General features: G+C 38.9%; 2 protein-coding genes across 2 annotated transcripts; both read left to right on the forward strand.

Moving 5' to 3' along the window:
• Positions 1-1,310: 1,310 nt before the first annotated feature.
• BDBG_04106 (kelch repeat protein) lies at positions 1,311-5,203 on the forward strand. The gene is made up of 6 exons (XM_031721539.1): positions 1,311-2,492; positions 2,555-2,629; positions 2,694-3,199; positions 3,264-3,355; positions 3,426-3,869; positions 3,948-5,203. Exons 1-6 carry the CDS (start codon positions 2,375-2,377, stop codon positions 4,492-4,494), a joined length of 1,782 nt encoding a protein of 593 aa, XP_031578128.1. The 5' UTR covers positions 1,311-2,374; the 3' UTR covers positions 4,495-5,203.
• Positions 5,204-7,258: 2,055 nt separating this feature from the next.
• Positions 7,259-7,776, forward strand: BDBG_04107 (catechol O-methyltransferase; the record flags this gene model as incomplete). The annotated part of the gene is made up of 2 exons (XM_031721540.1): positions 7,259-7,609; positions 7,717-7,776. The coding sequence occupies 2 exons, from the start codon at positions 7,259-7,261 to the stop codon at positions 7,774-7,776; spliced, it is 411 nt and encodes a 136-aa protein (XP_031578129.1).
• Between the last annotated feature and the right edge of the window lie 7,103 nt (positions 7,777-14,879).

Here is a 14,879-nt window from a genome sequence, read left to right on the forward strand (position 1 = left end):
GTTGTCCATTGATTATGTGCTAAATACTATTGCTGAGGTATCTTTTTGTATCTTTCTACCAGAGATGGGCCAGATTGGGAAGGGCGGTATGTGAGTGAGACTTGGTGTTGATGTTTTGGAACATCAAAGACAGACGAAGGGTTTTCACGGAGGTTGTTCTTCAGATATCTCCACAATTACAGGTCAGGGATCTTCCAAAATCAAGAAGATTGGCGCATATGGCTAGGTCTCTTCACCTTACAATTTGTATGGCAATTTGACCCGGGGTTGTGGTGTGGTAGGGGTGGACGGGGGATAATCCCACACAGGAGTTTCAAACCACGTCTGGTTCACGTTTGGCTGGATAATTCCACCACCACACGGGGTATGCGGTCGGCGATGGGGTCAAAATGCTTGTATGATCGAGAGCTATTCGATGGATCTATCGGCAGGTTCTTATTCGAACAATTGAGCGAGTTCGTGGTGGGGCGGTTGGCTTTGAAAAGCAGAGCTTATAATGAGTTCTTGTGTGACGTTAATAATCAAACAATCCCGTTAAACTGGAGAGGGCCAAGCTTTTATGCTAGAATTCGTTCCCACTTTCTGAGTTGGGTCTCGACCATTTAGTCAACCACACGCGAGCAACGCAACTTGTTGTCTTAGTTTCTCCTTGGGTTGCAGAATGCAAAACGGCTTCTCGGCTGAGGTGTTTCTCTTCAGAGTCTTCACGAACTCACAACCAGCGACCTTAGGCACCCTGCAATACCGGGGGACCATTGCAAGGGTTCTTCCAACTTTCCCTCATTGGTCCTCCACTCATCGAGAGAGAGGCAGCTTCTGGCATTGTTTCCTCCAGGCTAGATGAGGTTGACAGATGTGTTTCTTTCTTCATATTTTTCATATTTTTCACTTTTATTTTCATTCTGTTTATCCCAAAGAGTTATGCCGACATTGTCCTTGCACATAGCCAGGCCTTCAATTTGCATGTGATCGCAATTTGAAGGGCGCGACGCCTCTAAAGCTAATTGATTTATTAGCGACAGCCTCTCACTGCTTCACACAGGGTTGTGTGCCGCTTCAGTCTCTGATGGTTGGCTTGTCAGATTAGAGTTGCCGGGATGGCCCGCTAGTTGGTTAACCCACATCACAGAAGCCCTTTCTCGCGATTGTCCGCCATGTTTATTTCTGCTGCCTACTGTTCTACCTACCGAGTTGGAAATCTAGAACATGAATGGTTGTGCTGGGGAGTTTGTCTTCGAGAGCCACCCCCTTTCTTTTTTTTTTTTTTTTTTTTTTTTTTTTTTTTTTTTTTTTTTTTTTTTTTGTTTTTTTGCTTGTTGCCAGTGAAGCCAGGCACAGCCCAGCGGCAGATCAGTCGCTAAGCAAGGCAGGTGGCTGAAGCCAAAATAACCATCATCCAAACGAGAATTACTGACAAAGCCTCCGATGGCTTGCGGTGGCTTGGTTGGCATGTGCGTGCGACGAAGCCTTCCATGTTTAAACCTTGCGAGAACCGGGCAGGTCGCGGATTGGTTGGTGAGTTAAATTAGTTCAGTAGCCACTCCTCTTCTGGGCTCTCTCATCGATTCCCCAATGCTGAACTGTGCGGTCCGTTTCTGTGGTATCGGATTGAATCCTGGGTGTCGAGATATATCAAGTTAGTCTCTGCATATTCCCAAGGTTGAAGGGGGCCGTTGGTTAGCATTCTTCATATCCCACACGATTGACCCGGAGCCACAGGCTGTGTGAAACGTCTGGAATTTGAATCGCTGATGAACTTACTATCTTAAAAATGAAGAGGTGTTAGTTTCTCCTAACGGCGCCAGCCCCGCTTAGTCAGTTACGAGGGAGGCTCAATTAGACACCGGCGCTAAAATCCTTCTCGGACCAAACATCTCCTTAGTCTTGAGACCCGTAACAATCGTTATACCTATTCACCACCCAATAATACGAGGTTTCCTCGGTTCTGAAGCTGGCCATTCATGTTTCACTTCCATATGCTGTAAATTGTCAGTATGCTTTGGACGTTTCAAATGCAGCTCGCCAAGTCTTCGGCATCCATTTGCTTGGTCGGGACAGCCACGACGCCCACTGCCCAGTGACACTGATGGCCCCTAAACCAAGCCCGATCTGCACAAGTGTCAAGCTGGATACGAGTTCAAGCATGGGGAAAAGATTATTAAATCCACTTAGCCTCGCGACGGCGTTGATTTCCTCAGCTCTTGCAACCGCCCCCTTTGGTTGCACCCATTCTCCTCGCAACTCTCAAGCTTTTTCCCACTTCATTTCTACCCAACTTTTCGATGTGAATGGGCATTGCAGATGAACGGTCTTCAAGATACTATTCCGCACGACTCTCTGCGGATTTTTATTGAGGGTCTCTTCTTGTTGAAGAATGCGGTTCTCAATTAGATCATGCCTTGCCCCATTGCTACTCGCTGCAGGATGCCATGCGGAGGCGGCTCTTGCACCGCGGTCGGCGGGGGACCTCTGTGTTTTTACAGAGGGGAGAAGTAAGCCGGATACGCGCATTTCCTCCCTCAACCTGATGTAGTCATGCTAACTGGTGCCAAAGCGGTCCTTCTGGGTAACTTAGTATTTATGATGGCTGGGAAGGTAACGATTCAAGATGGACATAATGAAGCATTTGGTATTTTGAGATCTTGTCTGCAACCTGTCGAGTTTAGCTCGTTGCTAATGGAATATGGTAAAAGTGAACCAACTTTATTGGCTCGACCTCAACACTACGTTTAACGTCGAAGGCGGTATCTCTCCACATACTCTGCATAGGACCGATATTCCAAATTCCGCGCCTCATGAAGTTTCCGGAGGTGCATTTTTCGCCGCGCGAAATTCCATATACATATATGCTGGCTTGTCGAGTTCGAGCAGATATGATTGGATGTGGTCGTACAATGCAAAAGATCGAACATGGAGTCGCGCAGTAGTTGCTGGCGGCAAATTAAATCTGGAAACCCGGTTCGCTGGGCTTTCTGCTGTTGCGCCGGAATCCAACCTCTCTTTCTATACGGGAGGATGGGACCTCCCCATTACGGGCACTTTGGTCTTCAACGCGACGGATAGCGCCAACCTTCAATGGACTAACGTGACTAAGGTGGATAGGGAGGACGCCGTCGGAGAACCTCGGATAGCCAATGGGGGAATGGATTATGTACGGCTAGGAAAGAAAGGGATGCTGGTTGCGTTCGGTGGTTATGATGTATGTGCCATTTGTTCTGCCGCGCAGCGGGTCTTGTATGTGCTATGCCTAACACTATTGAAAGACTTCGAAAAAAGGAACGAACGAAACCAAAACAAGCCGAGATTTCAGGGAGATGGATAAGATCGGTGTGTATGATATCGACTCTAGTACCTGGTATGTTTGGTCGGATTTAAATACTCAGAGATATTAGAATCAGGGATTCAGAAGCTGACTGGGTCAATAGGTACGAAATTGAAGCTACTGGAGACATCCCGAGCGCGAGAACCGCATTTTGCACAGCTGTCTCTTCCGCTCCAGACGACTCCTCGTTCCAGGTGCATATGTATGGTGGTCGCAGCCGTACCTGGGAGAATGCAACCTCATATAATGACCTATATGTCCTGACCCTCCCATCTTTTCGTTGGATACGTGCCCCTACGACTGGCCTAGAACCATGGAAGGCAGATGGGGTTGGTCGCGACAGCCATAAATGTGTCAGTTGGAAAGACGGGGAAATGGTAGTGATTGGGGGTACAACTCGGAAAGACGACAAACAGCAAAAGGGATGCAGTCGAAATTACCCACCTATCCGGGTGCTTGATACCAGCACATTTCAATGGCAAAAGCAATTCGATCGCGACACTAAATACACTGTGCCTCAGATCGTCTCCGATGTAATTGGCGGGGAGTATGTTTCTTCTTTCTTCCTCACTTATTATATACCTCAATAGTTTGTTTCCAGACTAATTTTCTTTACCAAACACAGTGGAACCGGAAAAGCTACACTGAAGGAACCGGAGGGCGGATGGCCTAATAGCGAAGTCGCGAGCATATTTTCTCAAACTATAGCCAGGCGGCCGGAGATCACAGATGAACCGCTACCAGCAGAGCCGACCGGAACTCCGCAACCGACAGCTCCCCCTTCAACCGAAGAAAAGTCCTCCAATACAGGCGCGATTGCCGGCGGAGTCGTTGGCGGCGTCGGAGGAGTCGCCGTCATCGCTGCCGCTATTTTCTTCCTTCGACGAAACAAGCGAAAGAAGACCCCGACCGATCGATTCAACGCCTCTCCAGCCGTTCCCACAGCTCCCTCCGTCTATTATCCTGAACCACCCCCATCCCAGCCAGCTCTTACTGACAAAAAGGATGACCCATACATGCGCATCGAACAAGAACCTAGAGAGCTACCAGCGCAGGCTCCGGTACCTTCCCGATATGAGCTTGACTCACCAGCCGAAGGACATCCCGCCCAAGTATTTGAGCTTGATTCGCCTGGATCCTATCCGGCTCCTCCCCATCCACGTAAAGAATAACCCGATTATACACTAGTGTTGTCTTTTTTGTGTACATATTTTTTCTTCCTGGCATTAATCCTGGACAACCGTTTTCTCCCCTTCTCTTATGTCCTTAAATCCCGACTATCCCATATTTCTTTCGCGATGTTATTTCTCATCGTTTACCAGACGATCTTCATCCTGCAGGATAGCCAGCATTCTCATGATCATTTAAAGCCAGATCAAGGATACCATTTTGTGATACATTCTTAGCCCCACCATCGCACCCCTAACATTCCACTTCCTAGGCGTTCATAGGCGAAGGATGACTTGAAGTACAACACTGAAATTTATTCTTGATCCTTCAATCCTTTTCTCTTTTTTGTCTTCAAAAGCTCCCTCCCTCAGTACCGGCTACATTTTTCCTTTACGTCATTCCCACATATACCTAACACATCAACGGGTATCCTAGGAAGGAGGAGAACCGGGAATAAGCAAACTTTTAGTACCTAGCAGTATGTTTATATGCATTCCTCAATCGTAGGTGGTGTGCACATTCTTCGTAGAATTACATAATTTACACGGGTTATATAGACCCCCCCCAAGGGCCATGAATATAAAATGGTTTGCCTTGCGTTACATCCTACGTACTACCCTAACCACGCTTTTACGAACAAAGATGCGGAGGAGTTTCGCGGGGGAGAGTTTACAAGGGCTAAATAATCGGGGCAGCGGTCAATGCCAAGAGAGAACGCTAAACAACTCTTGGGGCGATTATGGTGAGCTTAGCTCTCTTAGCCCACACTATCAAACAGGCATGTCTGCCATGTTGAACCGCAGAAAGTAGAGTTATGCGGCGAAGAAAGGAGGGGGAATATTTGAATATTCAACATGCCTCTTTCCATAATTTTATAACTAACTTCTGAGAGCGGGCATATACTTAGCTCGTCCTGGTACCGTACCGCGCATGGACATGCACCGGTGGACATACATTCCGTAGCCGCGTTGGTTGCTAACTGATGCTGTGAATTCAACCTCCCTCGTCTCACCAATGTACGGAGTACTACATATACATGTACATGTACGAACGGTTGTTGGCTGACGAAACACAGTCAAAAAGGAAAATAAAAAAATAAAAAAAAGCACTTGCTAACCAGTGGGTAGTTGCTCTAATTGAAGTAATCCGGCCTTCAGCTCCCGGCGGATAACCACGTTTATCAAACTTCTTGTAAACTTCTAGTCAGCATCGTAAGTACGCTACACTATTACACCCTTTCACCGCGCTACACGTTACCCGCTATGTATGTATAGTATGACGGGCAGGAGACGGGCATTTCAACTGCAAGCAATGCCATGCCCTACTTTTATTTACGCCACCGGCAAATTTGTCAGAGCATCCTTGCTCATCTCTGTCTATTCCATCCCGGTGCAATGAATCAGGCGTCTTCCAAGATATTTTCTCGCAAGGTGTCCTGCGGCTGTTGTAGCTGTGTTTCAACATTGGGTCAACGTCGTACGTATATTGTCTATTATTATTCCTCTTTCTTATGGCAAAACTTGAGCTGCTGAAGCACTGTGTTACACAGATGATGAGTGGAGTTGAACGAGCAGGAAACCCGTTCTTCCGCATAAGAAATCTGCCCAGTATTATTTCCTACTAGCACACCCGGAAATCGGTAATGGGGGGTGTGCAGCAGAACATGGTAGGGCAGTTAATCCGGGCTTTTACCTGCATTAGCAGCTTGGTGTGACGAGATGGAAGAGACACTACAGCGTATGCAAAACGGCAGGATGCGGAATTCGAGCCAAGGAAAGACCAGAAAAGATCGATAGACAGACATGGCTAAAATATGGTATAAGATTGCACAGGAATACCCCCATCATGCCCTCTTTAGGGCCAAGAGATTGGCCTGAAATTTTCTGCTTGCTTTCCATGAACTGTCTACCAGGATCGTTGAACCCTGTATGTGGAGCTGTTTACATGGCCGGAGGCATATAAAAGGAAGAGAACCCCAGTTGAATCGTCCTTGTATCGGAGCTAAGGAATTCAAAACTGTGATCTCCATCCCCTGAGGGTGTCATCACGGTGTTGCATATACTCACGGGATATAGGCAAGTGAAAGGGAAATTTTGCTATATAAGCAGGGTTTCCTGCTTCCCCCCCTTCCCTTCTGTTGTTGGCCATGATAACTAATGTGTCACTGTTGTTGACGGGCGCAGATATATATCTTTTTCTTCGTTGCGAGGAACCGCATCTCGTGCAGCCCAAATTTCAAAATGAGAGTTGTTGACCGACCATATTTGCCAAAACCGGCTACTCCTGTCAGTATTGCCTTAACTGAGCACAGTCCGTTCGCTAACATCCACCGGCGTACAGTCTGAGGATGGAAGAGAGATCGAACTGCTTCGGTACATATACAATCTACCTAATCTCGAACAACTCCGCGGCTCTCCCTCGAATATCATAGACGCAATCGACCAATATGGAAGAGATAAGAGCTACCTCATGAACGTCGGCTCGGCCAAAGGGTCGATCGTCACCGACTTGATAGCAGCAGTTAAGCCTCAAGTAATGATTGAGCTGGGCGGCTATGTCGGGTATTCTGCGCTCCTTTTTGGGGATGCAGTCCGCCGCCGGGAGGGGAAGAGATATTACAGTTTGGAGCGGAGCCCTGGTTTTGGCGCAGTATCGAGAATGCTGTTGGACCTGGCTGGCTGGGCGATTTTGTCGAGGTCGTAATTGGCCCCAGCGATATCTCCCTTTTCAAACTCCATACCAGTGGGGGTGGTTAACCGCATCGATATGATGTTCCTAGACCATTATAAACCGGCATACGTGGCCGATTTGAAACTCTGCGAACAACTCGCCATGATAGTCCCTGGGAGCGTCTTGGCGGCAGACAATGTCATCTCTCCAGGGAATCCGCCATCCCTTAGGTATGTGCGGACCAGTGTTGAGGAGAAGAGAACGGCGGCAGCAGCAGCCAATCCGACATCATCGCGAGGGTATGATCTTGACGGGTTCCCTACTTCCGCGGTCAACCGCTTTGGAAACTCAAGAGGACACGCATTGGCGTCAGTTGATATCTTTGGGAACCCAGATTTGATATATGAGAGCAGGCTGGTAAATAGCTTTGAGCCTACCGGAGAACCTGTAAGTTCTCATCCGACTTGATCAAAATTCCCGTGTTCGCCCTCTTTTGCCCCCGCTTTTCGTGACTGAGCCGATGAGCGCGATGCTGACGATAGCCTATTTTGTAGGATGGAGTGGAAATAACTCGATGCATTGGCATTGACAAGAATTCCAGCAGCAAACTATAAGATAGTAGGATAGTTAGCGGCGGTCAAAGCCGTAGTTACGATCTCAACCTTTTGGGTGGACTTTGACGTTGGTATAGGGGACAGCACCAAAATATGATTGGCTAGTTAGTAACGTGCCACCCAACGCCCGCTTACACCCAACGCCGGCCATTTCACCATCACTATGATGAAATATTTTCAATGATATCTCAACAATGCAATTAGATTTTAAGATGATATATTATATGATGAAAATATATATAGAAAATTATACATAAAACTATATAGGTAATTCTGTAGTTGTTTATTTAACTTAATAATTTACTCAGAATATGAAATCTTGAGTGAAGATAGATTTAGTAAGTAAACAGTTATTAAATTAGTAAAGATTGTAATATTATCAGATTTCTCTGATAATAAATCTATAAGTACTCTGACAGAGCTCTAAAAACATGATTTAAGTACTTTTTATAAAATCAAGAATCTATTTTTTTAATTAGAAAGATAATTTTTGAATTCTTCAATTTTTTTTTCTTATTTAACTATAATTATTATTATACAGCAGTTTATTCTTTCTTCTCTTTTTACTCTCAAGTCTTTCTTATATTTGTAAGCTTGTTTTCAATCTGCTTTTAAGTGACTCTTATAGTTTTATGCCCTGATGACTGAATAATTAATGCGGCCACTCAGTAGCACCTTGGCGTGGGAACTCAAGACATGTGAGTTTGAAACCCGCAGGGAATACATTAAATCTGGAACTCAAGCACCTCAGATTTCTAATAAATACAGAGGTGTACAAATCACTTCAATGAATCACTCTATGTTTGTGAGCTGAGAAGTTAGTATTATATGTATTTAATTATTATTTCTTTGTATTTTTCTATGTTCTTATTATCTTGATATAATCTTAATATCTGTATTTTCTTCTGTATAATTAACACTTGATCTGTATTTAATATTATGTAAGAACTTATTATAAGCTTCACTTGCATATAAGTATAATGAAAGAATAATAATAATAATAATAATAATCTTATAGTTTTATTTATATCTTTTTACTATTTTACTATTTAATAAGTTATCTTTTATTTTATTCTCTTCTTTATAATATCTGTCTTCTTCTATTTTTTAAAAATAGTGTGTTATAATGTGATATTCTTTTTATAAGTCTTCTTATTTTTTTTAACAGCTTCAGAAATTATTATTTTCTTATATATAATCTGTATTTTTACTAGTGAAAAGAACTATATTAATGATAAATTTAAAAAATTTAATAATTTCATTACTCTATAATTTGAAAGAATGTATAATTACTGAATAATAATATAATCAACTCTAAACATGCTTATAAATGTAAAAGAAGCTTTAGCAGTCACTAATTAAGTATTATATATATAAGAAGCTGATGTATATCTGTAATCATACACTGACTCAAGTAGACTGACCGTGTGACCGTGTCTGGAACCAGAACCAGATTTTTTGATAGTCTCATTACTAATTCGACTGATCCCATTACACAGTTTTAACATTAGATAGTAGTCTCATACTGTCTCAGTGAGACTTACTGTCTACTCTTGTCACATTTTTCAAATGAGATCATGATTTTCACTTCTCAATTTAAATTATTTTTATTACTTTAAATGACTTTAAATCTCATTTGAGTGTTATCAAAAAGTGTTACTTTTTAAAAAATTAAAAACAGTCTAAAAAAAACCTTAAAATGTCTAAAAATAGTAACTTTATGCCAAGAATAAGACTAAATGGGACCAAATGAGACCACTTTCTCATTTTTTTCAAGTCATGGTTTCATTTTAAGATCTGATATATAGTCACTTTACATGTTTTTTTGATAGCCAGTCCCAGCGGGATTCACGCCAAGAAATGTATGAGACCAGATCAAATGGAACCAAATGTGAAATTCATGATCCCGGCGGCTAGTCTAGACTCAAGTAATCTTTGAATCACATCTAATAGCATGTCTAAAAACTAGTGAGAAGTGCAGACTTCTTCAGAATATGATAATTTCATCTACAAAGTGATTTATAGTTATCATGTTAGTGTGGTTCAAAAATATCTTAAAAAGATAGTGTATAAAGAAGTGATAAGTGAAAGAGTATCTAATTAATACTACTCTACTTGTTAAGAGAAAACTTCACACTCAGATAAATATTATGTATGCAAATATAATAAGATATGAGAAAAAGAAAATAAGAGTAGTAAATCAGATTTAAAGAAGTCTGCTCTTTACTTAGAAGAATAAAAGAGAGATAATTATCACTGAAGTTATATAATAATAACAGAAATTATATAATAATATAATAATAGATATTGTATAATTAATGAGAAATTATCAAAATAAACATCTTCTCTAATTAATATAAATAACACTTTTCTCTACTATTTGAACTGAAAGATATACAGAATCTCTCAGAAGATTTACTCAAAGTAGTGAGAAAAACAGTAAAAATTATCAAACTGAAAGTGAAACTCTGTACATGTATGAGAATTCAAAATAAAATTGAAGTCTTGTATACACAGTGACAGACTGAGATGAAAGTTAAGTAACAATTAATATTTATTATAAATTAAGTATTAACTATGAAGAGCTTTACTGATGTAATTATCACAATTAATAAGAATAGAGAAAATCAGGTCATAGATCTGCAGTGAGAGATTGAATGTTTATACAGACAGATAATTACACTGAATCTGAAGATCTTATTATGATTATTTACAAGCATCAAATACTCACTTACGCTTGCTTTGCTGCTTGCGCAGTCTCTTCTATCACTTTCACTCTACTCTCTCTATCATCTCTATCACTTCTTTCACTTCTTCTCTTCTCTATCATCTCTTTCACTCTAATCTCTCTATCATCTCTTTCACTTCTTTTCTCTTCTATCATCTCTTTCATCTCTTTCCTCTTCTTCATCTCTATTATCTCTATCATCATTATCATCTCTACCGCTCTGTAGTTCTCTCTACTCTCTTTATCATCATCACTGTCTCTATCATCTAGACTGACCATGTGACCGTGTCTGAGATCAGAATCAGATTTTTTGATAGTCTCATTATCAATTTAACTGATCTCATTACACAGTTTTAACATTAGATAGTAGTCTTATACTGTCTCAGTAAGACTTACTCTCTACTCTTATTACATTTTTCAAATGAGATTATGATTTTTACTTCTCAATTTAAATTATTTTTATTGCTTTAAATGACTTTAAATCTCATTTAAGTGTTATCAAAAAGTGTTACTTTTTAAAAAATTAAAAATAGTCTAAAAAAAATCTTAAAATGTCTAAAAATAGTAACTTTATACTAAGAATGAAACTAAATAAGATTAAATGAGATTACTTTCTCATTTTTTTCAAGTCATGATTTTATTTTAAGATCTGATATATAGTCACTTTATATGTTTTTTTAATAACTAGTCTCAGTGAGATTCACATCAAGAAATGTATGAGATCAGATTAAATGAGATTAAATATGAAATTTATAATCTCAGTGATTAGTCTACTACTATCTCTACTGCTTCGCAGCTCTCTCTATTACTTTCACTGTACTCTTCTCTTATTATCTCTTTCACTTCTTTCACTCTCTTCACTTCTACTCTCTCTTACTACTTCTATTATCTCTTTCACTCTCTATTCTCTCTATTATTATCACTGCTTCTACTGCTCCGCAGCTCTCTCTATTACTTTCACTCTCTATCTCTATCTTTCTATCTCTCTCTTATCACTCTGATTATCTCTATCACTGTGATCACTCTCTTTCACTCTGTATCATTTTCATCATTATTATCAGATTAATCAGAGCTGTACAGACTGCAGAGTCACTCTTATCTCATCTGATCAAAGAAAATATGTATACATCACATGAGATCATGTACAGAGAATTTAACACAATGAACATAGAGAAGAGTATAGAAATGTAAGTACTGTAGAGAATGTATGAAAGAAGCAGAATAAAAAAAAGAATAAAGATTAATATCAGAGCTGTATAGACTGCAGAGCTGACTGTTCAATCTTATCAAATAAATTTGATAAAGTGTATATAATATCATGTGAGGTCATATTACAGAGTATTTTACTCGGAAAAGTTGATTTGTCTAAAATATATAGAGAGATAATCTTTTCAGAAGTGTACATATTATCTGAGACTACTGCACATGATAAGAATTCAAGTATGAAATATATTAAGTCAGATAATCTGCTAAAGTCATTAAGTATTAATAGTAACTGAAAAAAGAATGCTCTAATCAGCTAACTAAGTCAGATGTGATCATATTATCAGATTAAGTATAAACTCACAGACAGATAGTTAATAGAATTTTAACAAGTCTTAAGATCTGCTATGTTTCTACATAGAAAAGTAAAGTTATTATAAATAACTGATGAAAAGATGAATCTTATAGACTCAGAGCAATATTCATTCTTATAAATATAGAACAAGTTTTTTAAGTGAATGTTATATAACTTTGAAAAAGTGAATATATAGAATAAGTATTATAAACACTTTACTGAGTGTAAATAAGTAAGTGATCTTATATTATACTTCACAAACTTCAGCTTATACTATCTCACATTAAATGAGAATTATTATTATTATTATTACTATTATTATTATTCTTCAATTATAGATGTATATAGTCAGAGACTATGACATTTACCTGAGAACTTTTAATTCTCAGAGTTTTTCTAATATCTATAGAGTTAACTATTATACATTTATTAATTTCAGATATGCAAAATCAGAAAATTCCAGCTCAGAATATAAAAACTCTTTATAAATTACAGTATTTTAACACCTTCTAATACTTTGAAATCATTTGAAAATATCATGATAAAAGAAATGAGAACAAACTCTTAAAGATAGACACATTAAATAAGTAGATAAAAAAGAACAGAAAAGAAAAAAAATTAAAGTAAAGAGAGACTATAATAAAATAAAATTATTAAAAGATAGTGTATAGTGATGAAGATGATATAATAGAGTAGTTAGTTGTATTATCAAGATCTATCTATTGTGCGGTCTTTTATATGTGTAGGTGTTTACCAAGCGATTGACGTACACCTCACTTAGGCAGAAGTGATCAGTCTGTAGAGAGAGAAATCTGACATCTCTCTTGATTATCACTTTGCTGAGTAGATATTTACAATTCAGAAGAGCAGTTCTATAACTGAAGAAAGAATATTACATATAAAAGATAGTAGTGTCTTTCATCAAAGATTTCACAGAGAACTAACAAGAATTCAGAGAATAAGAAAGTAGAGAAAACAGTGAGATAAATGAATAAATGTATGAACTACTGTAGAAGTAGTGAGCTGATAAGACCCTGTATCTGTCAGAATGTCTTCAGAGCTTTTCTGGCTATAGATGTTCAGATTCTCATATTAATCAGAGCATCTTCATGAACTTTAACTGTTAGAGCTTTTGTTAGAGTGTTCACAGTCATACTGATAATATCTATCTGTATAATTTTGACAATGCCTGCAGCTGAAGTATTGCAGATGTGATGATGTTTAATATCAATGTGATGAATATTGCAGGTGATTTTTTCATCATTTACTACAGTGATTACTTCATTATTGTCAATGTATAGAGAAACTGTAAAATCAGGGAATAGAAATCCAAGCTTCATAAGTAGTTCATGTAGCCAGATTACAGTTTTGAGACTCTCAGAGGCAGATATATACTCTGCTTCTATGATGCTCAGTGTCACAATTGTTTGCTTAATGAATTTTCATATAATTAGTCTGTCAGTGAGACAGATGAGAAGACCTGATATAGATTTACAGTCACTGATGTCATCTGCTCAATCAGAATCTGTAAAGACTTCAAAGTTGAGCTTTTTCACTTTACTGATGTAGTGAATATAGTGATCAGTTGTGCTGTGAATGTAGTGAAAGAGCTATTTAACTGCAGCTCAGTATGCTTGTGTAGACTTGCTTGATTAACAGATGAGTTTAGCAGTTGTAAAAGATATATCAGAATAAGTGTATATAATAAGATATTGAAGTGATTCAATGACTTACTGATATTTAAACTTATTAAAAGATTCAGGATTGAAGAGCAGATTGAAGACAGGTTTCATAAGAGTTCTTGTGATCTGAGAATCAGTCATTCTGAATTCCTTCAACATTGATTTGATATACATGACTTGTGACAGCTTGATGTCACTGTCATCCTTCTCAATCTTCATACTCAAGTAGTGATTTACAGGTCTCAGATCTTTCACTGTGAATTGATCAGTGATTTAATGAAACATCTGTTCAATGATATCTGTATTGAGACCTATTAACCCAACATTATTTACATAGAGAATGAGGAATATCTGAAAGTCTCTTTTGAATCAGAGACTCTCATCATAATGAGAGAATTCAAAGCTGATATTCTTGAGATGGCTTGTAAGTAGGTTGAACCACAGGTAGAAAGCCTGTTTAAGGCTGTAGAGAGACTGCAGGAGTAGACATATATAACTAGTATCATTATCAAATTCAGTCAGTTATCTTATATAGAGCTGCTCATTAGATGGCCTGCATTCAGAAATACTATGATGAAATTAACTTAATAAACATTCCAACTTTTTGCTGCTGCTACTGCAAGCATAGTATGAATGACAGAAGCAGAGATAACAGAGGTATAGATATCATTGAAATCAACACTCTTTTGTTGATGAAAATCCTGAATAACTCATCTTATCTTGTAGAATGATATACTGCCATTTGTATCAGTTTTAATGTGATAAACTCAGCAATTATCAAGAATCTGAGTTTTAGCAGTTGACTTATTCACAATCTCAAAAATTTTGTACTCAGTCACAGAGTCAAGCTCTTTCTTTATAACAGCTATTCAAGCATTCTTTTGCAGAGATATAATTGTCTTCTTATATATTTATAAAACTTTAATCCCTGTAACAGTCTCAGGGCCTCAGTGTGTGATACAGATCTTGAACATATAATAGAGCTGAAATTCAATAGCACTGAATGTCTTCAGAGTAATAGAGTTGAAAGTTATGTCATTTTTCTAAGATCTTCTGCATCTTTTTGAGATTGCAGATGTTTCCTCACTAACTTTCTTTCAGAAGTATTTGACTTTGCAGCTCATAGTCATAGCAG

The sequence above is a fragment of the Blastomyces gilchristii genome, assembly GCF_000003855.2.
Source record: "Blastomyces gilchristii SLH14081 genomic scaffold supercont1.7, whole genome shotgun sequence".
In the NCBI taxonomy this organism is placed as follows: domain Eukaryota; kingdom Fungi; phylum Ascomycota; class Eurotiomycetes; order Onygenales; family Ajellomycetaceae; genus Blastomyces; species Blastomyces gilchristii.